At 44.3% G+C, this 19,215-nt stretch overlaps 1 protein-coding gene across 11 annotated transcripts in view; it reads left to right on the top strand.

Moving 5' to 3' along the window:
- Positions 1-19,215, top strand: part of SSH2 (slingshot protein phosphatase 2) — a 270,234-nt gene that overhangs the window by 243,086 nt on the left and 7,933 nt on the right. For 10 of the 11 annotated variants that reach the window (XM_047756765.1, XM_047756764.1, XM_047756762.1 and 7 more), the window contains 3 exons: positions 1,411-1,557; positions 5,695-5,895; positions 16,193-17,027. In XM_047756765.1, coding sequence (XP_047612721.1) covers positions 1,411-1,557; positions 5,695-5,895; positions 16,193-17,027 — 1,183 coding nt within the window. The remainder of the gene's footprint in view (positions 1-1,410; positions 1,558-5,694; positions 5,896-16,192; positions 17,028-19,215) is intronic. The other variant, XM_047756768.1, reaches the window with a different exon arrangement.

Here is a 19,215-nt window from a genome sequence, read left to right as displayed (position 1 = left end):
AAGTCTTTGGGTAGACATATGTTTTCATTTTTCTTGAGTTTATACTTAGGAGAGGAATCACTGGGTCATATGGTAACCTTTTGGGGAACTGCTGGAGTACAGTTGCATGGTGCTTGCTTTTTAAATTAAAAAGGAAAAAATCCTAGAAATGAACTTTGATGCTATGTTAAAACAGATTCAAATCATGTCCCAGAAAAATTCTGGTCACTTGACCTTAACCACAGACTTGGTTAGCTGTGGCTCTCCCTTTTTGTAGTCATTTCTCTGACTTCAGAGATTGGGTTTGTAGAACCCCTACGTGTGGTTCTGTGGAGAAATATGAGTGAGTCTGTGTTGTGTTGATGGAGTAAACTCCAGTGATGTCTAAGTCCACACAGCATTGAGAAAAGATAATCCTTTGGCAAATTTAACCCAAGAATTTATTGCGATTGCACAGTGAGAAAGAGAGCAAAAAAAATTTTGATACAGGAATCATTTTCTGGAGTTCCCGTCATGGCGCAGTGGTTAGCAAATCCGACTAGGAACCATGAGGTTGTGGGTTCGATCCCTGACCTCACTCAGTGGGTTAAGGATCTGGCGTTGCCATGAGCCATGGTGTAGGTCACAGACGAGGCTCATATCCCGAGTTGCTGTGCCTGTGGTGTAGGCTGGCGGCTACAGCTCCAATTAGATCCCTAGGCTGGGAACCTCCATATGCCGTGGGTGGGGCCCTAGAAAAGACAAAAAAAAAAAAAGGAATCATTTTCTGCAAGCCTCAGAGAACTTCAGACACATCTGCTGCCATAGCAGCCAGGAATGCAGCCCAGAGAAGTTAGAGTCTCAAGTCCAACTTTGCTCTGACCCTCCCAGCCTGACCTCATTTGCCTTTCATGTGGTTTAAAGAGAGTAATAGAGCAAAAGCTGGCAATCCAGCATTTGGAAAGACAGCAGGAAATGTTTCTTTGCAATTTTTTCTTAAGGTACCTGTTGATAGTCTGATTTAATACAGGTGACTTCCAAAGAATAAATTACATTGCTGGTAACTTTAATGACTAGAGAAATTGTCAGGTCATGGGCCTCAGGTCTGAAGTAAAATGCAAGGCATATTTTCAGAAGATTCTCAAAGATGAGATTGTATAACTATACACAATTTGGAAATGGAATTTAGATGATGAATTTGGTAGACAGCTTTTCTCTCAGTAACTCCCTGATGCCCAGGTATGCCCTGGACCCTGTCACATAGTTTCTGTACTAAATCAGTATAGCCTCTTGGGCAGTGGGTGGTGGTGGTGGTGGGTTTTGGTTTTCTTCGGCATTTTAGTATTTAACTTCAACCTCGGGAGTAAACAAGTTTTAAGTAAGAAAAACAGTGCTGGGAATTGGATTTCACCTGAGTAGTAGAGCTCATATTCTCCCTTGGTTTCCTCGCAGAGTGCGGTATATCTTGAATGTCACTCGAGAGATAGATAATTTCTTCCCAGGAGTCTTTGAGTATCATAACATCCGAGTGTATGATGAAGAGGCAACGGATCTCCTGGCTTACTGGAATGACACTTACAAATTCATCTCTAAAGCAAAGTGAGTAGCGATGGTCCTGCACACATATTCTGACCCCTGTTCCTTGTGCACCACACATGTAGGGGCCTGAAAACGGTAGAGAACTTAATAATGGTACTCAGGGGAAAGGAAGGAAAGAAAAAAAGAAGACTGAGATTTCTTAATCCTGGAGAAAAGAGGACTAGAGACTTAATTCTTTTCCTTTGAGTAGATGAAGCCCCTGGAGGAAGATGACCTCATGTTGGCTCTTTCCATTGAGCACATGATTAGAAAAATTAAACTCAAGCTGGAGCAGAAGAAATAGAAATGAGAGAAGAAAGAAATTCTGGGAGTTCCCGTCGTGGCGCAGTGGTTAACGAATCCGACTAGGAACCATGAGGTTGCGGGTTCAGTCCCTGGCCTTGCTCAGTGGGTTAACGATCCGGCGTTGCCGTGAGCTGTGGTGTAGGTTGCAGACGCAGCTCGGATCCCGCATTGCTGTGGCTCTGGCGTAGGCCAGGGGCTATAGCTCCGATTGGACCCCTAGCCTGGGAACCTCCATATGCCGCGGGAGCGGCCCAAGAAATAGCAACAACAACAACAACAGACAAAAAGACAAAAAAAAAAAAGAAAGAAAGAAAGAAAAAAAAGAAATTCTGAATGAGACAGGGAAGAATTCTTAAGTTACCACTGGGGACATTTAGAAGTTATATAATAGAAATTATTCCAGACAGGTAGAACACTGGATCCTCCTTTCTGAAGATAAGAAGAGAAACATAGCTTTGGAAGTCTTTTCCTGTTCTTTTACTTTATAATACTCTAAATAGTGAAATTTTCCTCTGGCCCTCTGTTGTCTTCCTCAAGTTAATTAGTCCTTTTAGTAAAACAATTCAATGGTATTTAATTTAGTGTTTGGTATCAATTAGTATTAATATGTCAACACCAATTTTTTTTTCAAGTCGCTGGGGATTTTCTTGCCAATCCTATTTATTCCTTTAATGGAAGAAGCCATCAGTGAACATGTTGGCCATACCACCTCTGCAGGTGAACCATGCTCAGATCCTCCCTGGCAGATGAGAAGCACTTCTGTTTTTAAAGTTCTCTTTTGAAGTTCCCTGGTGGCCTAGTAGTTAAGGATCTGGCATTGTCAGTGCTGTGGCTCAGGTCACTGCTGTGATGTGAGTTCAGTCCCTGACCCAGGAATTTCCACATGCTGCAGGCAGAGCCAAAAACAGTGATACTAGAGAGTTCCCACTGTGGTGCAGGGGGTTAAGTGCAAGGTGCAGCTGCAGCTCAGATTTGACCCCTGGCCTGGAAATTTCCATATGTCACGAGCGCAGGGGGAAAAAAAGAAAGAAAGAAACAACGATACCATACCTCACGCAAGGACCTTCATGGTCAGGAAGTACTTTCTCTTAGTTACCGTGAATCCCCACACTGCAGCTTTGAGCCCATTCTCTCAGTCCCTAGCCAGTTCCTAAAAGACTTATATTGTTGAAGCTTCTTATTAAACTATTCCAAATAATAATACCACTCATGACATGCTTCCTACCTGCCACGTACTGTACACATTTCCTTTCGGGTTTTCCAAAACCCAGAGAGGTATATACTGTCATCCTTCGCTTCATGGGAGGACAGACTGCAGAGATGAGGTTCAAAGGGATCAAGGAACAAGTGGTGGAGACACGACTGAACCTAAGATCTTGTCTTATTTCATCAAGTATATAGGGATAGTCTAGTTCCTTAATAAAAGGGGACTGGAAAAGGCAAGGCAGGTTGTCAGGGTCACAGCCAAGGAGGCTAGAGGTCAAGGTGAGGCCCCAGTCCCACTGGAGAGAAAGGCTGATTTGATTTCAGCAGGGCTGGGATGAGAGGGAGGTACATCCTCTGCAGCTACAGGTCAGCATCTGAGAGCGAGTACCTCCTTGGCCCGTACCCTGGGCATCTCCAGTGTTTCACCCTAATCAGAGCCGTGCATTCCAGGCTCTTCCTACATGTGGCTGAGTTGAGGCTTCCTAATGTAATGCTGGGCTTAATCTGAATAGTCTGGCACTTGACATGAGGGTGTGGAGGTGGACACTGGACCCAAAAGGTGAAATTGGGTTAAGGTGAGAACCAACTCCAAATTTCATTACTTGAGTTAAAAGCCATCCACTGAAAATGCCCATTTTAAAATGAAGAAATGCGGAGTTCCCATTGTGGCTCAGTGGTTAACAAATCCAACTAGGAACCACGAGGTTGCTGGTTTGATCCCTGGCCTTGCTCAGTGGGTTAAGGATCTGGCATTTCCGGGAGTTGTGGTGTAGGTCACAGATCCCATGTTGCCGTGGCTCTGGTGTAGGCCAGCGGCTACAGCTCCGATTAGACCCCTAGCCTGGGAACCTCCATATGCCATGGGTGTGGCCCTAGAAAAGAAAAGAAAAAGAAAAAAAAGAAATACAATAAAAAGAAGAAATGCTTTCATAGGAGTGAATTTCATAATTGTATTTTTCTTAGGATGTCCAAGTTTGTTCCATGCCTACAGGCATAGACCTGAAATTTGATGTATTAAAGTTGTCAGAGCATGATGGGAAAATATAGAGCACATGTCTGAACTTAAACCTGAGTCACTGTGCTTTGGCTTCCCAACTATAGACTAAATGAAAACTCTGTGGTGCCATAAGCAAAACAAATATTCCTTGCCATTTGGGATAATTTAAGCACACAGACACACACACCTGCAACAACCATAGGACACTAAAATGTTACCTTTCTTTTGAGACCGTTTCAATTATTCCAGACCATTCTCTGCATTCCTGTAGTTTATCTGGCCCACTCATTTTGGCACTTAACCTCATTCTTCCTTGCATTGGTACTTAACTCTTTATGTGTCTCTGTCTCCAGCAGGATTATAAGCTTCTGGAAGGAAGCTTGTCTACTGTAATACAGTGAGTGAGTGAATGAATAAGTTTCCCCTGTTAGGCTGACATGTGCATTTTTAAATTTATTAGAATAGCCACTTGGAAAAGATTCCAGCCCATGTACACTAGTGATGAGAGTAACGGTTATATTTTCCAGATTTGAAAATGTTCCTGGAGTTCCCTGGTGGCCTAGCAGGTCTAGGACCCAGCGTTGTCACTGCTGTGGCTTGGATTCCCTAGCCTAAGAATGTCCACATGCCATAGGTGCAGCCAAAAATTAATTAATTAAATGTTGCTCCTACTTACAGTTGACAGATCCAACCAGCAGATCCATAAGTTTGTTCATACATTTAGCAAATATTTGAAGGCCTTACTCTGAACGGACACTGTGTTATTAGCAGAATTAGCATAACTGAGTAATATTCATATCCAAGGTAATAAGGCATATTAAGACTCAGGGGTTTTGTTTGTTAGTGTCACTTTATGGAAACTTTGTTTTCTCTTTCTTCTCCCCCATTAAAGATAACAACAACAAAAAACAGCTAGTCAGTCATTCCAGCCTCCTCCCTGAGAAAGCCATGTGGTGCCTCACATGGTCCCATCCAACTCCACGGGTTATATTATATAGCCAGTCCCTAGATAGAACGCGGGTGGTGGTGTTGTGAAAAGTAATATCCAGGGCAACATCTGAGTAAAGAGAAGGGTTAGTTTCATTTGGTTTGTGCTTTTCTCCAGGGACAGAACTCTTACTGGAACTTGAACTGGAAGCAACTCAGAACATTTGGATAAATTAGATGAATCACTGACACACCTGTAACTCAATAGCATGCCAGTCATGAAACATGCCCCTGGGGCTGAGCAGGCTGGCCTCCAACCACACAGAAAATGGGGTCCAGTCTCTAAATTGAAAATTCTTCTTCTGTTCTCTGTGACCAACTGTCATTGCAGTTACTGGCCCACTTTTCCCAATGAATCCTACCCTCTAGAGGAAAACTTGTACTTACCTTTGCATCTCAGACCTTACGCCTTGTCTTACACATGGTAAATGCCTGGTGAATGTTTGCTGAATGGATTAAAGAGCCTTGATGTTAACACTGAATATCATTTAAGTGCACCCGAATGGCCTACCCTCCCCACACTTTTGCTCAGAGGTGCACTAAGGCGGGACAGATTGCAAAGCAAGAAAGTGGAAAGGCAGGACAGGAGACGTGTTTAGAACCTCGCTTTTAAAGTGTACTCGCTATTGTCTTTTTCTCCTGACCCCAATCCCCCAAACTAGGAAACATGGATCTAAATGCCTTGTGCACTGCAAGATGGGGGTGAGTCGCTCAGCCTCCACTGTGATTGCCTATGCAATGAAGGAGTATGGCTGGAACCTGGACCGAGCCTATGACTACGTGAAGGAAAGACGAACCGTGACCAAGCCTAACCCCAGCTTCATGAGACAGCTGGAAGAGTACCAGGGGATCCTGCTAGCAAGGTGAGCCCTTAATTGACTTTCTCAGATTCTCTCTTCTTTATGCTCCCCAGGGCACAGTGAAGTGACCTTCTCTGCAGCTAGTTCCCAGCCTAATTTGAATGTGTGATACATTTTGAATATTGGAATCTCCATCAGTGTGACATTTAAAAAATAAGTACCAGCATTTAAGATTAGCAAGAAAGGAGTTCCTGTCATATCTCAGCAGAAACAAATCTGACTAGCATCCCCGAGGAAGCAGGTTCAATCCCTGGCCTCGTTTAGTCAGTTAAGGATCTGGCGTTGCCATGAGCTATGGTGTAGGTCGAAGGCATGGCTCAGATCCCACATTGCAGCGGCTGTGGTGTAGGCAGCAGCTACAGCTCCAATTGGACCCCTAGTCTGGGAACCTCCATATGCCTCAGATGCGGCCCTAAAAAGAAAAAAAAGATTAGCAAGAAAAATTTGGCATTTAACATAAAGACATTTAAACTAAAGGATGAAAATACTGTTCCCTTATTTCAGTTCTCAATTATGTGCAAATTTTAATAAACACTTTTCGGCATCTTCTTAGGCCAGATGCAGCTACCCTATCAGGATGAATACTAATTGCTCCCAAGGAAATGCTAGGCATAGCTGAAATTCTTAAAAATTTTTTGGCCCTTGGAGTTCCCGTTGTGGCGCAGTGGTTAAACGAATCCGACTGGGAACCATGAGGTTGCGGGTTCGGTCCCTGCCCTTGCTCAGTGGGTTAACGATCTGGCGTTGCCGTGAGCTGTGGTGTAGGTTGCAGACGCGGCTCGGATCCCGCATTGCTGTGGCTCTGGCGTAGTCCGGCGGCTACAGCTCCGATTCAACCCCTAGCCTGGGAACCTCCATGTGCCGCAGGAGCGGCCCAAAGAAATAGCAAAAAAAAAGACACACAAAAAAATTTTTTTTTTGGCCCTTGGAGTTCCCATTGTGGTTCAGTGGTTAACGAATCCGACTGGGAACCATGAGGTTGCGGGTTAGATCCCTGGCCTTGCTCAGTGGGTTAAGGACCTGGCGTTGCCGTGAGCTGTGGTGTAGGTCGAAGTCGCGGCTCAGATCCCACGTTGCTGTGGCTCTGGCATAGGCCAGTGGCTACAGCTCCAATTGGACCCCTAGCCTGGCAACTTCCATATGCCGCAGGAGCGGCCCAAGAAAATGGCAAAAAGACAAAAAAAAATTTTTTTTTTTTGGCCCACTCTTTAAAAAAAAAAAAAAAAAGTACCCCCTGCTGCTTTGGGCTTTTTTTTTTTTTTTTTTTCAGGGCTTGGTTTCACTGAGTCTTCTCCAGTAATTTTGGTCATGTAACAAATCAGAATTGGGATATATAACCCATTTGAAGTATGAAGGTGCCTCCCAGAAAGAACTCTCTTGTTTCTATTTTAAGGTCTTTTTTTAGGGCCGCACCTGAGGCATATGGAGGTTCCAAGGCTAGGGGTCGAATCGGAGCTGTAGCCACTGGCCTACACCAGAGCCACAGCAATGCGGGATCCAAGCTGCGTCTGCAACCTACACCACAGCTCACAGCAACACTGGATCCTTAACCCACTGAGCGAGGCCAGGGATGGAACCCGCAACCTTACGGTTCCTAGTCAGATTCGTTTCCACTGCGCCACAACAGGAACTCTGGAAAAATCATTTATAAACTCGGTATCCACAGACAACAACTGACAAACATTATCTTCCTTCTTTCTCTAGGTCTTACTCTTAAACATATATTGATGGGGTTTTTGTTTTGTTTTGTTTTGTTTTTTTCACAAAACCTGTTCTTCAGCCTTTACCTCTTCATGCAGTACTTGGTTTTTTGGGTTTTTTTTTTTGTCTTTTTGCCATTTCTTGGGCCGCTCCCAAGGCATATGGAGGTTCCCAGGCTAGGGGTCGAATCGGAGCTGTAGCCACTGGCCTACACCAGAGCCACAGCAACGCGGGATCCGAGCCGCGTCTGCAACCTACACCACAGCTCACGGCAACGCCAGATCGTTAACCCACTGAGCAAGGGCAGGGACCGAACCCGCAACCTCATGGTTCCTAGTCGGATTTGTTAACCACTGCGCCACGACGGGAACTCTGGTCTTTTTTTTTTAATTGCGCATTTACTCACCACTGTTGCTTACCACCCCCCAGCTTCATTGAGATATAATTGATACACAATTATTACATAAGTGTAATGTGTCCAGTGTATTGATTTCATACACTTATATATTGCAGACTGATTAACACCATAGCATTAGCTAACACATCTGTCCCCTCACATAATTACCTTTTCTTTTTTGTAGTGAGACTAAGATTTCTCTCAGCAACATTCATGCATGTGGAGTTCCCGCTGTGGTAAAGCAGTATCAGCAGCATCTTGGGAATGCTGGGATGCGGGTTGGCTCCCTGGCCTAGCACAATGGGTTAAGGATCCAGCATTGCTGCAGCTCAGATCTGATCCCTGGCCTGGGAATTTCATATGCTTCAGGGCAGCCAAAAAATGAAAAAAAAAATTTCACGTATTATTAGCTGTAATCACCGTGCTGTACCTCAGGGATCCCTAGGACTTGATAATCTTGCAACTAGACGTCTGTACCCTTTGACCAACATCTCTCATTTCCCTAACACACCCCACCCTTGGTAACCATTACTCCACTCTCTGTTTCTCTGAGTTTGGCTTTTTTAGATTCTGTATATAAGCGATACTACAGAGTATTCGTCTTTCTCTGTCTACCCAGTGCTAGTTCTTGAACATCTTCCTGTATCAATAAGAACTGGCTGTTTCGACAACAGTTTGGTAATTGGTTATAAAATAAGTGCTTATTTTCACTACATTATGTTTTACCCCTTTGGTGGTGAAAGCCACCTTCAGCTGATCTCAAGGAAAAAATTCAGATAGTAAACTGAATTTAAGGATCAGTTTCCTGAGAAGCCACATGCCAGAATTTTGTATTTTGCTTTGTTTCTTCCATGTAGGCGTGTTCTAGATGGTTTTGTTAGGGTGAAGGCACAGCTGCCTACAAGCACTCGGGGTTGATGCCAGAGTTTGACTCCAGTGAGTCTCATGACTTGGTCTTGACTCTTGGATCTGGGCTATGTTTCCCCTGAACGAAATGTTAAATAGCCTCCCAGTCTCTCCAGGCAGAGGGACCACCCTCCCACCCCTGAAGTATTGTGAAAACGTGGCCACAGCATAGCGTTATGGTTTCCACTAAAAAAACCCCTCCCATTTACTCAGTACTTGGCATGGTTCATCTGAGCCATTCTCTTAGGAGGCTGGGAGGATACTGAAGTCTCCTCCACTTAAAAAGAATTTTTAGGTCTTTGGGGCCAGATTTTGATGACATTTTTAGATTAGATCAGAAGGTAGGACAGAGCAGTTCTTTTTGGCACAAGAAAGAGCCATCTGAGGGTAGGATGAGACATAAATGTTGTACATACCCAGACACACACATGACGGATTTTGGGCAGTGTCCTCACGTGACCCGTTGAGAGGAAGGATACTAGGTGTCCTGCCAATTTCAGTATTTATTCTGGAATCCCAGGCTACTGCAAGCTGTTGGATTGGGAGTTTTTTTTTAGCATATGTGGTTTTTCTTAGATGTTAAAGGAATTTCAGAAAAATCTTAGATGAGGAATAGAAGGGCAGCATAAACCCACATGTCACCCAGCCTCTTCCCTTTCCCTTTTGGTTCTGTCCTGCCTTCCTGGGCTTGATTCATGGAGGGAGGGCAAGCCCTGGGAAGAGAGAAAAACCACAGAATTTGAGTCAGTAGATCTGGTTTCCGTTCCTGGTTCACCCCTTGCTACAACTTTGAAAAATTAATCACAGTTCTGATCCTCACCTGACCCCATCTGTAAAATTAAAATCACGAGATCTACCTCACAGGGTTATTGTAAATAAAAGTGTGTATAAGGTACATTATAGACTGTTAAGGGTTATTCAGATGTGATTCTTACCCCTTCCTGCAAGGCTACCAGGAAACACATGTGCATGTGCCATCTGTGTCCTCCTCCTTCCTCCAGACACTGCCACCTGCCACCTACAGACACGCTAACTCCATTAGAACAGAGGTGTCCTGGAATTTTCTGTATTGTGATGAGTCTTGGATTTTAAAAACTAAAACCTAGTGCTGGGGGGTATTATCACTTGGCAGCTTTTAGCTGCAAGTAATAGAATATCTTCATCAGTTGGGATCTCAACAAGAAGCAGCATACTCAGATTAGGATCATATGAGGACTTGGGTTTTATAAAGGGAGTATTTACAAAGGTGTGGAATTGTAGTGGGATCAAGGGACTTGTATCAGTAGAGCCCTTTGGTAATAGCTTCTGGGCAAAGAGAGAGGGAGCAGTTACTGGAAGAAGACTCCGAAAGAAAAGGCACCTTCAGAAGAGTTGCCAAGAGCCTTCAGTCAAGGGACACAGCCAGCCAGAGTGACTCTTCTGGGAAGGAGCTACAGGAATAATGGCCTGCCTTCACTCTCCTGCCTCTAGTCTTCTGCTAGGGCTCCCCATTACCCATGCCCTGTAGAAGGAGGGGACAGGGGGCTGGTTGATGTGGTTCATAGGTGGGACTCCAGACACAGAGCAGGGTAGAAAGGCTGAAGAGCAGACACAAGACCCAACACCCAGCTAAAGGCAGTTTAAAAAGTTGGATCATTTAACATCTCTTGTAACAAGCACAGAAGTTGACTCTGTAATGGCTTATGATGTAATCAGGGACTTGGGTGCTCTCATCTTCCTGCTCCACCTTCCTTCGTTAGTGGCTTTGTCCTTGAATTTGCCCCATGATTGCCAAATGTCTTCCACATTTCTAGGCATCTACATTGAATTCCTCAGCTTCTGGCTGAATAAATGGTCATTTCAATTAGAGGGAAAGACCTTTTCCAAAAGCTCCAAGATAGACTGCTCATCCCTCCCCACTCCCACCCCCGCAGGACCATTGACCAGGACTGAGTCGTATTCCTAAAAGTAATCACTAGCTAGGAAAACAATTTCCTGGACCAGCTAAAATAAATTCATATTCACCCTCTAGTGCTAAGGAGGTATCACATTCCCTAAACCTATGGGCAGTGAATACTCAAACCAGCAGTCAAATGGAGTCCCTGCTTTGGCACAGCAGGTGAAGGATCCAGCATTGTCTCTGTGGTGGCCCAGGTTCGATCCCTGGCCAGGTGCAGAGGGTTAAGGATCTGGCATTGTCACAGTTGTGGCCTAGGTTGCAGATGCAGCTCAGATTCAATTCCTGGCCCAGGAACTTCTATTTGGCCCAAGTGCTGCAAAAAAAAGAAAGAAAGAAAGAGGAAAAACCAACACTCAAACCAAATCAAGTCTAAGGAAAAAGAGTGAGGGTGCCTCCTGGTTATACAGCCATCAGGGTCTGCAGTCTATGATGTGTTGTCAAGAAATGGCCCTACAGGGTACCTGCCAAATGAATTGAGCCTAACGGATTCTTGCCTGGCCCTAGAGCACTGCTATGAGGTCTCTCTGCTTACAAGAGGCAGAGGAGAAGTCCCAGATTCTTTGCAAAGACAATGCGTGGTGGTTTTCCCAAAGATATAGATAGATTGTCAAGCCCGATGGTTGTCCAGAGTAGCACTGGGTGCTTAACTTGAGGTGGCAGCCCTCCATTTGAGGGTATTAGCTTGGTACTTGGTATAAGAGAGATATTAGCTTGGTACTTGGTATACCTCTTGGTATAAGAGAAGTTTACCAGAATGACACCAGGCCCTTATAGGGATTTATGAATTGGTTACAGTTTAATCAGAACATGAAGGTATAGACCAAGCAATGACACCCTCTCTGAAATACAAGGAACTTTTTGCATCTTTTAGTGTGTCTTTAATAAACAGCCTGGGAAAGGCTAATATTTAGTATTCTCCTTCAGACCTAAAAGTGAGAGTACAATAAAGGCACTGATTCTGTCCACATCTAATTTTATTTTTTCTGTTTTTATAAATAGGGGATGGAAGTGAGGCAGGAGGAGGAGAAGTGCGCGTGTGTGTTGAAACCCTCCATTAAATTACCAGCAGCCCTGTTTGTTATTCTGAACTCTGATCATTTAGGTATTTGGCAGATTTATGTTCCATTAGACAGGTTCAGATTTCAAGCATTCGCAAGCTGGACCATGTGTCTGAGATATTATGTTCCAATGTATAAGGGACAAGAAAGAAAAACTGGGTGGTGGCCAAGGGAGTTTGTGACACATGTCCTCAGAGATGTTAGTTTTGATTCTTTGAACACCCCTGTCACCAGGGCCAAAGGAGACAGAGTTGTCTTTTACCCTGGCTTAGCTGGTGCACAGTGGTCAGCCAGCAGGAGGGAACCCAAGAATGATAGGAGATGGATTCTGGTCAGATGACAGCCAATCGCAATTAAAGTTTAAAGGATTTTCTTAATAGCTTTTCAGCAAAATAATCTTAGAGCATTTAGGACCATGCACAGCACAGAAAATGCTCAATTGATGTTTTTTCTCTTCCTTCTCCTCTCTACAGGCTCCCTGATGCCTTAAGAAGCAACCATAAACAGTCTGATTTCACTATAACTGATATTCCATCTTTAGCAGTATTTTCCTCTCTTTCATTGTCTCAGAGTTGGTGCTCCACCAAACATATAACAACAAGAAAGAAAGCAGAGGCAAAAGGATGGGAGTTAGATTTCCTTCTCGGTCATTACTAAGTAAAAGACCAGATTCTTACCCAGAATGGTCCAGTCATCTCATGTGTGTCAGTGTGTTTATGTAAATCCAAATTCAGGTCAGAGGCCATTCAGGAAGGAAGAGAACCTGAGACTTGGTTGCGTCATCCAGGCCACAACCCAACTCTGAAATTCTTTTTGGCAACTTATTCCCTTGTTGCCTACCTGGAATAGGTGGGGGGAGTCAGCTGAATATGACAGTTTAAAATAACAAATATGACCTAATGCCTTACATCTGTCCCTAGCAGGGATGAAGCATTAGAATAAACTGGCTTGGGAAAAGCTTCAATGGGAGACAGTTTGGTGTTGCTGAGTGAAACTGATGATGCACACCTTTTCCGTTCCTACGTGTGACACCTTTGAGCAACCGCAGTGTGCACCAGGCACAAGAATGCCTGTGGTGGTGGTGCTTGTAATAGCCAAAGCTGTTCATCAACAGGATGGATGAATACCTTGTGGCATATGGCATACTCACCACACTATGTATGCAGTTACAGCTACACACATTGATGAATCTTAAAAACATGCTAGTCAAAAAAAGTTGTAGGAGAATACATACAGTATGATTTCACGTATGTAAAATTCAAAACATGCAAACTAAGCTTTATATTGTTAGAACAAAACATGTGATGGCACTATGAGGAAAAAGGGGAGAATGATAAGCACAAAACTCAGGGTGGAGGTTACTGACCCCTGAGCTGGGAGGAGGAGATGGGGGCTCAGGAAGGGGCCCCTGGAACAGCAGTGCTTCCGAGCCATGGTAAGGAATATCTTGACCTGGTCAGAGAGCTGCCCACTCTCCCTACAGGTCCTACTGCAAAAATGAAAAAGGCAGCAGAGTCAGACTTATTTTTGGATTGGGATTTTTCTGTCTCCTTTACAAGTAGGTGTCAGTTTAACTCCAGAGCCCTGACCCAATGTTTTCTGATGAATATCTTCCCCGGGAAGAGAAGGAAATCCCTGCTGGGTAAAGCTGTTGTGACGTCAGCCACTTCCTCTGAAACCTGCACTGTTTGTGCCTATTAGCATAATATCACTCTGTCGTTCCCTCTTGGTTGATTAGCGATTCACAGGCAGTTTTTTAAAAACATGTGGAGGGTTCTTGGGATCATGAAAATATCCCATTTGCATGTTGACTGATGAGCTAAGCTGTTCTTATATTATTAGAAGGGTGAAAACAGCTACTCTAGAGGTCACTCCCTAGCCATCTGCATCATGGAATTGTCCTGCCATGGTGGCTGGGGGCCTTGGTACAGGTGTGGACATTCTTCTGACAGGCGAGGGCTGGAAACTGGAGAACACAGTCATATTTAGCTCAGAAAACAGGGTGTCTAGACATGAAAGAAGAAACTTTAAAGGGAAGCACATTGGGATCCGTTGGTCACCAAGTACAGCTTAGGCCCCACCTCTCCAGCCAGCCAGCCTTCCTCCCACAGCCACTCACGCTTTGGGATATGTGATAGGTTGTCTCCTCCTAGGGGTGGCTGGTGTTTGTGCAGCTTGGAAAAGGTGAAAACCCCACCTCACACCCAGCTAATTGATTATAGCTTGTCTTCGTCAACAGATTGACCTGCTTCCTACCCGGAAAAGCACACTTATGCTGGGCAGGCCTGAGTCAGAGAGCGCCCCACCCTAGCAGCAGTCAGGCAGGGGGAGGGAGAGCAGGTGCAGAGTTGAGAACAAACAGGAGTTCACATTAGTGCAGGCGCATGACTCGGCCGAGATTCACAGGCAGCCAAGGCAGGTGTGGCCCTGAGCCTGGGGTAAGTTGTTTTGGGCTCTTTCCCATTCCACCCTGCGGTGAGGTAATTCTTCATCAGCATGTAAGTCAGGGACACTGCACCCCCAAATGCCACATTCAGTGACCTATTACCTAGGCACAGTGATCCTGCCCAACCATAGGGCCACATTTTTCTGCTTGATTAGAACTTTGGGAACCGTGCTTCCTTGTTAATGTGGTTTGAAATGAGATCCCATCAGACCTTCTGTCCATATATGTGTGGAGTCTTTCCAGGTGTCACCAGAGCTTAATGGTTTTTATCCAGAGATCTTTATGAAAGGGGCCTATACTTTATGCTTATCCTCTTCCATTCTGTTACCTTTTTTTTTTTTTTTTTGCGTTTTAGGGCTGCACATGTGGCATATGGAAGTTTCCAGGCTAGGTAGGGGTTGAATTGGAACTGAACTGCAACTGCCAGCCTACACCATAGCTACAGCAACGCAGGATCCATACCATGTCTGCAACCTACACCACAGCTCACAGCAATGCCAGATCCTTAGCCCAACTAAGCGAGACCAGAGAGCCTCATGGATACTAGTTGGATCGTTTCTGCTGTGTCACAGCAGGAATTCCTGTCACCCACTTGCTTCTCCCAATTTACTAGCCTCAACTTTGCTTTCTAATTCAGGTAGCATTACTACCCCCCTCACACTTCCATATCAGTGATTAACCCTGTATCAGCTTTTTACCCCAATTGTGAGGACTTATAATGGGCTCCAACAGAGTATTTCTCTTTGTATAACTTGGGGGTTGTTTTGTTTTAGTTCCCCCCCCCCCAGTTCTTAAACATGTTCACTTTTTTAATTCAAAAACTACAGAAATACTGCAGAGTGTAGAAAGTAAAGCCCTCCTCCCCCTGCCAGAAGTAAAAGCCCTCCTTCCCTGAAAGAAACACAGTCACCAGTTTAGTGATTTTCTTCCAGATAATTTTCCTATACTTATTCTAACATGGAAACTGACTATTAAAAGTGTATTCAGCATGCATTTCACCAAATAGTATACCTTGGACATCATTCCACTAAAACACCTGACTGGTTGTGTGTGTGTGTGTTTTGGTGGGGAGTGGGCATTGTTTGACCACACTTGAAATATGCAGAGAAGTTCCTGAACCGAGGATCAAACTGGAGCCACAGCAGTGACGACACCATCAGGGCTAGGCCACCAGGGAATTCCTGTTTTTAATAGCCTCATATCATATAAGCATATGGCCTGTCATTTAAATAAGTTTCTTTTTAGTGTCTGATTTTTTAATTTTTTAGTTCTGTAGTTGTTACAGTAACTTCCATATATGTATATATATACACATACACACATACATGTATATACATATATATACACATACATGTATATACGTATATACACATACATGTATATACATATATATATACACATACATGTATATGCGTGTATATATATATAGCTTTGTGTACCTATGTAGTAGTATTTCTCCAAGTAAAATTTTTAAAAGGAGAGTTGCTGGTTAAAGAGTTAAATTTTGAGAGCTGTTGCCAGATGTCACTCTTTAAAATTCTGCAGTCCACACTCCTATTTCATTATGTTTGGCCAAATCTTCATCAGCAGTAGCTGTTCATAACCATTTCAGCTCTTGTAAGTCTGATTGGTAAAAAATCAGATCTCCATTTGTCTTTGTTGTCGTTTTGCTTTTTGTGGTTTGCTGTTAGTGAAACTGAGCATCATTTTAACTGTTTATTGCCTCCCTCCACTGGGCCAGTGACAAAGCATTTTGCAGGTTAAGATATAAATTTATCTGGGAGTGGTTTCCTGGAAGGGTATTAATTGTTTCACAAACCAAATGAGGCATTTCCTGTGTGTGTCCTCCGCAGCAAACAGCGGCATAACAAGCTCTGGCGATCTCACTCAGATAGCGACCTCTCAGACCACCACGAACCCATCTGCACACCAGGGCTGGAACTCAACAAGAAGGAGATCACTACCTCAGCAGACCAGATTGCTGAGGTGAAGGCCCTGGAGGGTCACCCACCCATACCTCCTGTCTTCGTGGAGCATGTTGTCCCACAAGATGAAAATCAGAAAGGCCTGGGTACCAAAGAGAGAATGATCTGCTTGGAGTTTACGTCTAGGGAATTTCATGCCGGACAGATTGAAGATGAATTAAACCTCAATGACATCAATGGATGCTCATCAGGGTGTTGTCTCAATGAATCAAAATTCCCTCTTGACAACTGCCATGCATCCAAAGCCTTAATCCAACCCGGACAGGACCCAGAAATGGCCAACAAGTTCCCAGACCTAACAGTGGAAGATTTGGAGACAGACGCGCTGAAAGCAGACGTGAATGTCCACTTACTGCCTTTGGAGGAATTGACATCCCGCCTGAAAGATCTCCCCATGTCCCCTGATCCAGAGTCACCAAGCCCCCAGCCCATTTGCCAGGCCGAAGTCTCAGATTTTAGTACAGATCGCATTAACTTTCTTAGTGCCCTAGAGAAGTTTGTAGAGCTTTCCCAAGAAACCCGTTCCCGATCTTTTTCTCACTCGAAGATGGAGGACCTGGGTGGAGGAAGAAGTGAGAGCTGCCGACTGTCAGCAGTGGAAGTAACCCCTTCTGAAATGACAGCTGACGACCAGAGAAGCAGCTCTTTGAGTAACACTCCCCACGCCTCTGAAGAGTCCTCAATAGATGAGGAACAGTCAAAGGTAAAAACTGTCTTTATAGTTATATACCTAATTAAGCTCTATTTGAAAACAAAATATTTGGGACTCTGCTATAGTCACTTCATTTTTGATGTTGCTAAAGGTTTAGGAAGGCATCATGAGAGAGACTGCCTGGCTGAGACTTTCCTTGAAAACTTAGGGTTTAAATTTTTTTAATGAGTTGCCTTTCGAGGAATTTATCTTTCCAGGCTTCCAGTGTCATCGGAAACACCTGTGAGATGGGGCGGGGAAGACGGGATTAGCCAAAACAAATGTCCTGCCTAAACCAGGAGAGGTCCTCTCTGGACCTTCACAGTTAAGATCAGATCTCACCAGTGGTGAAGTGCCAGGGACTCTATATGCTGCCCGAGTGAGACTTGTGTCTCTGAGAAGATGGATTTGTTTGGGAAATTCTTTCTGCCTCAGAAAATTCAAAGACTAGGCATGTGTTCATAGTTGTTGGAGTAGCAGCTGACTCTCATGCTGAGTTCTTGATTATTAAAATGTCTCTGATTTATTCCTCATCTCAGATCCCGTGGTAATCAAGAATTGAGGGATGGTTTGGGGAAGTGATTTGAGAGCAGACAGAATCCCAGAATTCTTCTCTGTGGCATATGATTTCCTATGGGCCATCTTAAACCAGGAGAAAATGAACTTTCTGTCATCAATTCTGAGATTCATACTTATTCTCACTTTGTCTTCTAAAAAACTGGGATGCATCTTAAAAACCATGGTATCTTAAGTCAGTATGGTAATTGGGAAGTAAATGATGACAGATTTACTCTAACATAAATGAAGTCATTCAGTGATTTCCATGGAGCTGATGAGATTCTTGACAGCCTCCTGATGTCTGTCTGCTTTTGTTTGCCACCTTGTCTACCATCATCTTTCTGTCTCTTCCTAACTACCCCAGAGCAGTTGTTGCCTCTGCTTCTGTCTTCTCCTCTCCCCCAAAGCTATGGCTCTGTTTCCTTTCTACTGGGAAATCAGGATGCTTGAGCACTCCTTTGGACTATGATGGCTCTGACAGAAATAGCTTTTATGCAAAGTTCCTGGTCAAATGAGCACCTTCTCCACAGCCTATGCACACACACACCGGGGCCACTGTGGCTTCTCTCCTAAGTCTTGGCAAGTTTGCTTCTGCCAGATGTCCCAGAAGATTTCTCCCAAAGGCTTAACTGACCTTGTTAGTTTGTACTAGCTCTGACTCTTGAAAGAAAAAGGACAGGACAATTCCTAGGGAAATATTGTACTTAGAAAGCTTTTAAAATGTTAACAGGAATTCCCTTCATGGCTCAGCAGTTAACAAATCCAAATAGGATCCATGAGGATGCAGGTTCGATCCCTGGTCTTGTTTAGTGGGTTAACGATCTGATGTGGGTCATGACCTCTGGTGTAGGTCGCAGATGTGGCTCAGATCTGGTGTTACCGTGGCTGTGGTATAGGCCAGCAGCTGTAGCTCCAATTGGACCCCTAGCCTGGGAACTTCTATACGCTGCAGGTGCAGCCCTAAAATAGCAAAAAAAAAAAAAAAAAAAGAAAGAAAAGAAAAAGAAAGTTAACAAAATAGATTGATGATCATAATGATGTTGCTTTAAGAGATGTCCAGAAAAAAAGGAGTTCCTGTTGTGGCTCACTGTGGTAATGAACCTGACTAGTCTCCATGAGGTTGCAGGTTCAATCCCTGGCCTCACTCAGTGGGTTAAGGATCCAGCATTACTGTGAGCTATGGTGTAGGTCACAGATGAAGCTCGGATCTGGCCTTGCTGTTGCTGTGAGCTGTGGTGCAGGCCAGCAGCTACAGCTCCGATTCAACCCCTAGCCTCGGAACTTCCATATGTCCTGGGTGCAGCCCTCAAAAGACAAAAAAAAAGAGAGAGTGAGTGAGAGATCCAAAGGCCATTTCCAGATTTTGAGTTTTGGGGGGTTTTTTGTTTTGTCTTTTGGCTTTTTAGGGCCGCACCCATGGTATATGGAGGTTCCCAGGCTAGGAGTTGAATCGAGGCTGTAGCTGCTGGCCTGCACCACAGCTCACAGCAACACTGGAAACTTGACCCACTGAGCGAGGCCAGGGATCAAACCCGCATCCTCATGGATGCTTCAGATTCATTAACTGCTGAGCCACGATGGGAACTCCAAGATTCTTATTTTTTTACAGTAGGACTTGATTTTACATTGGCCAGTTTTCTTT

The sequence above is a fragment of the Phacochoerus africanus genome, chromosome 14 (assembly GCF_016906955.1).
Source record: "Phacochoerus africanus isolate WHEZ1 chromosome 14, ROS_Pafr_v1, whole genome shotgun sequence".
Lineage (NCBI taxonomy): Eukaryota > Metazoa > Chordata > Mammalia > Artiodactyla > Suidae > Phacochoerus > Phacochoerus africanus.
Note: the sequence above shows the minus strand (reverse complement) of the source record. Positions and strands in the feature narration are given on the sequence as shown.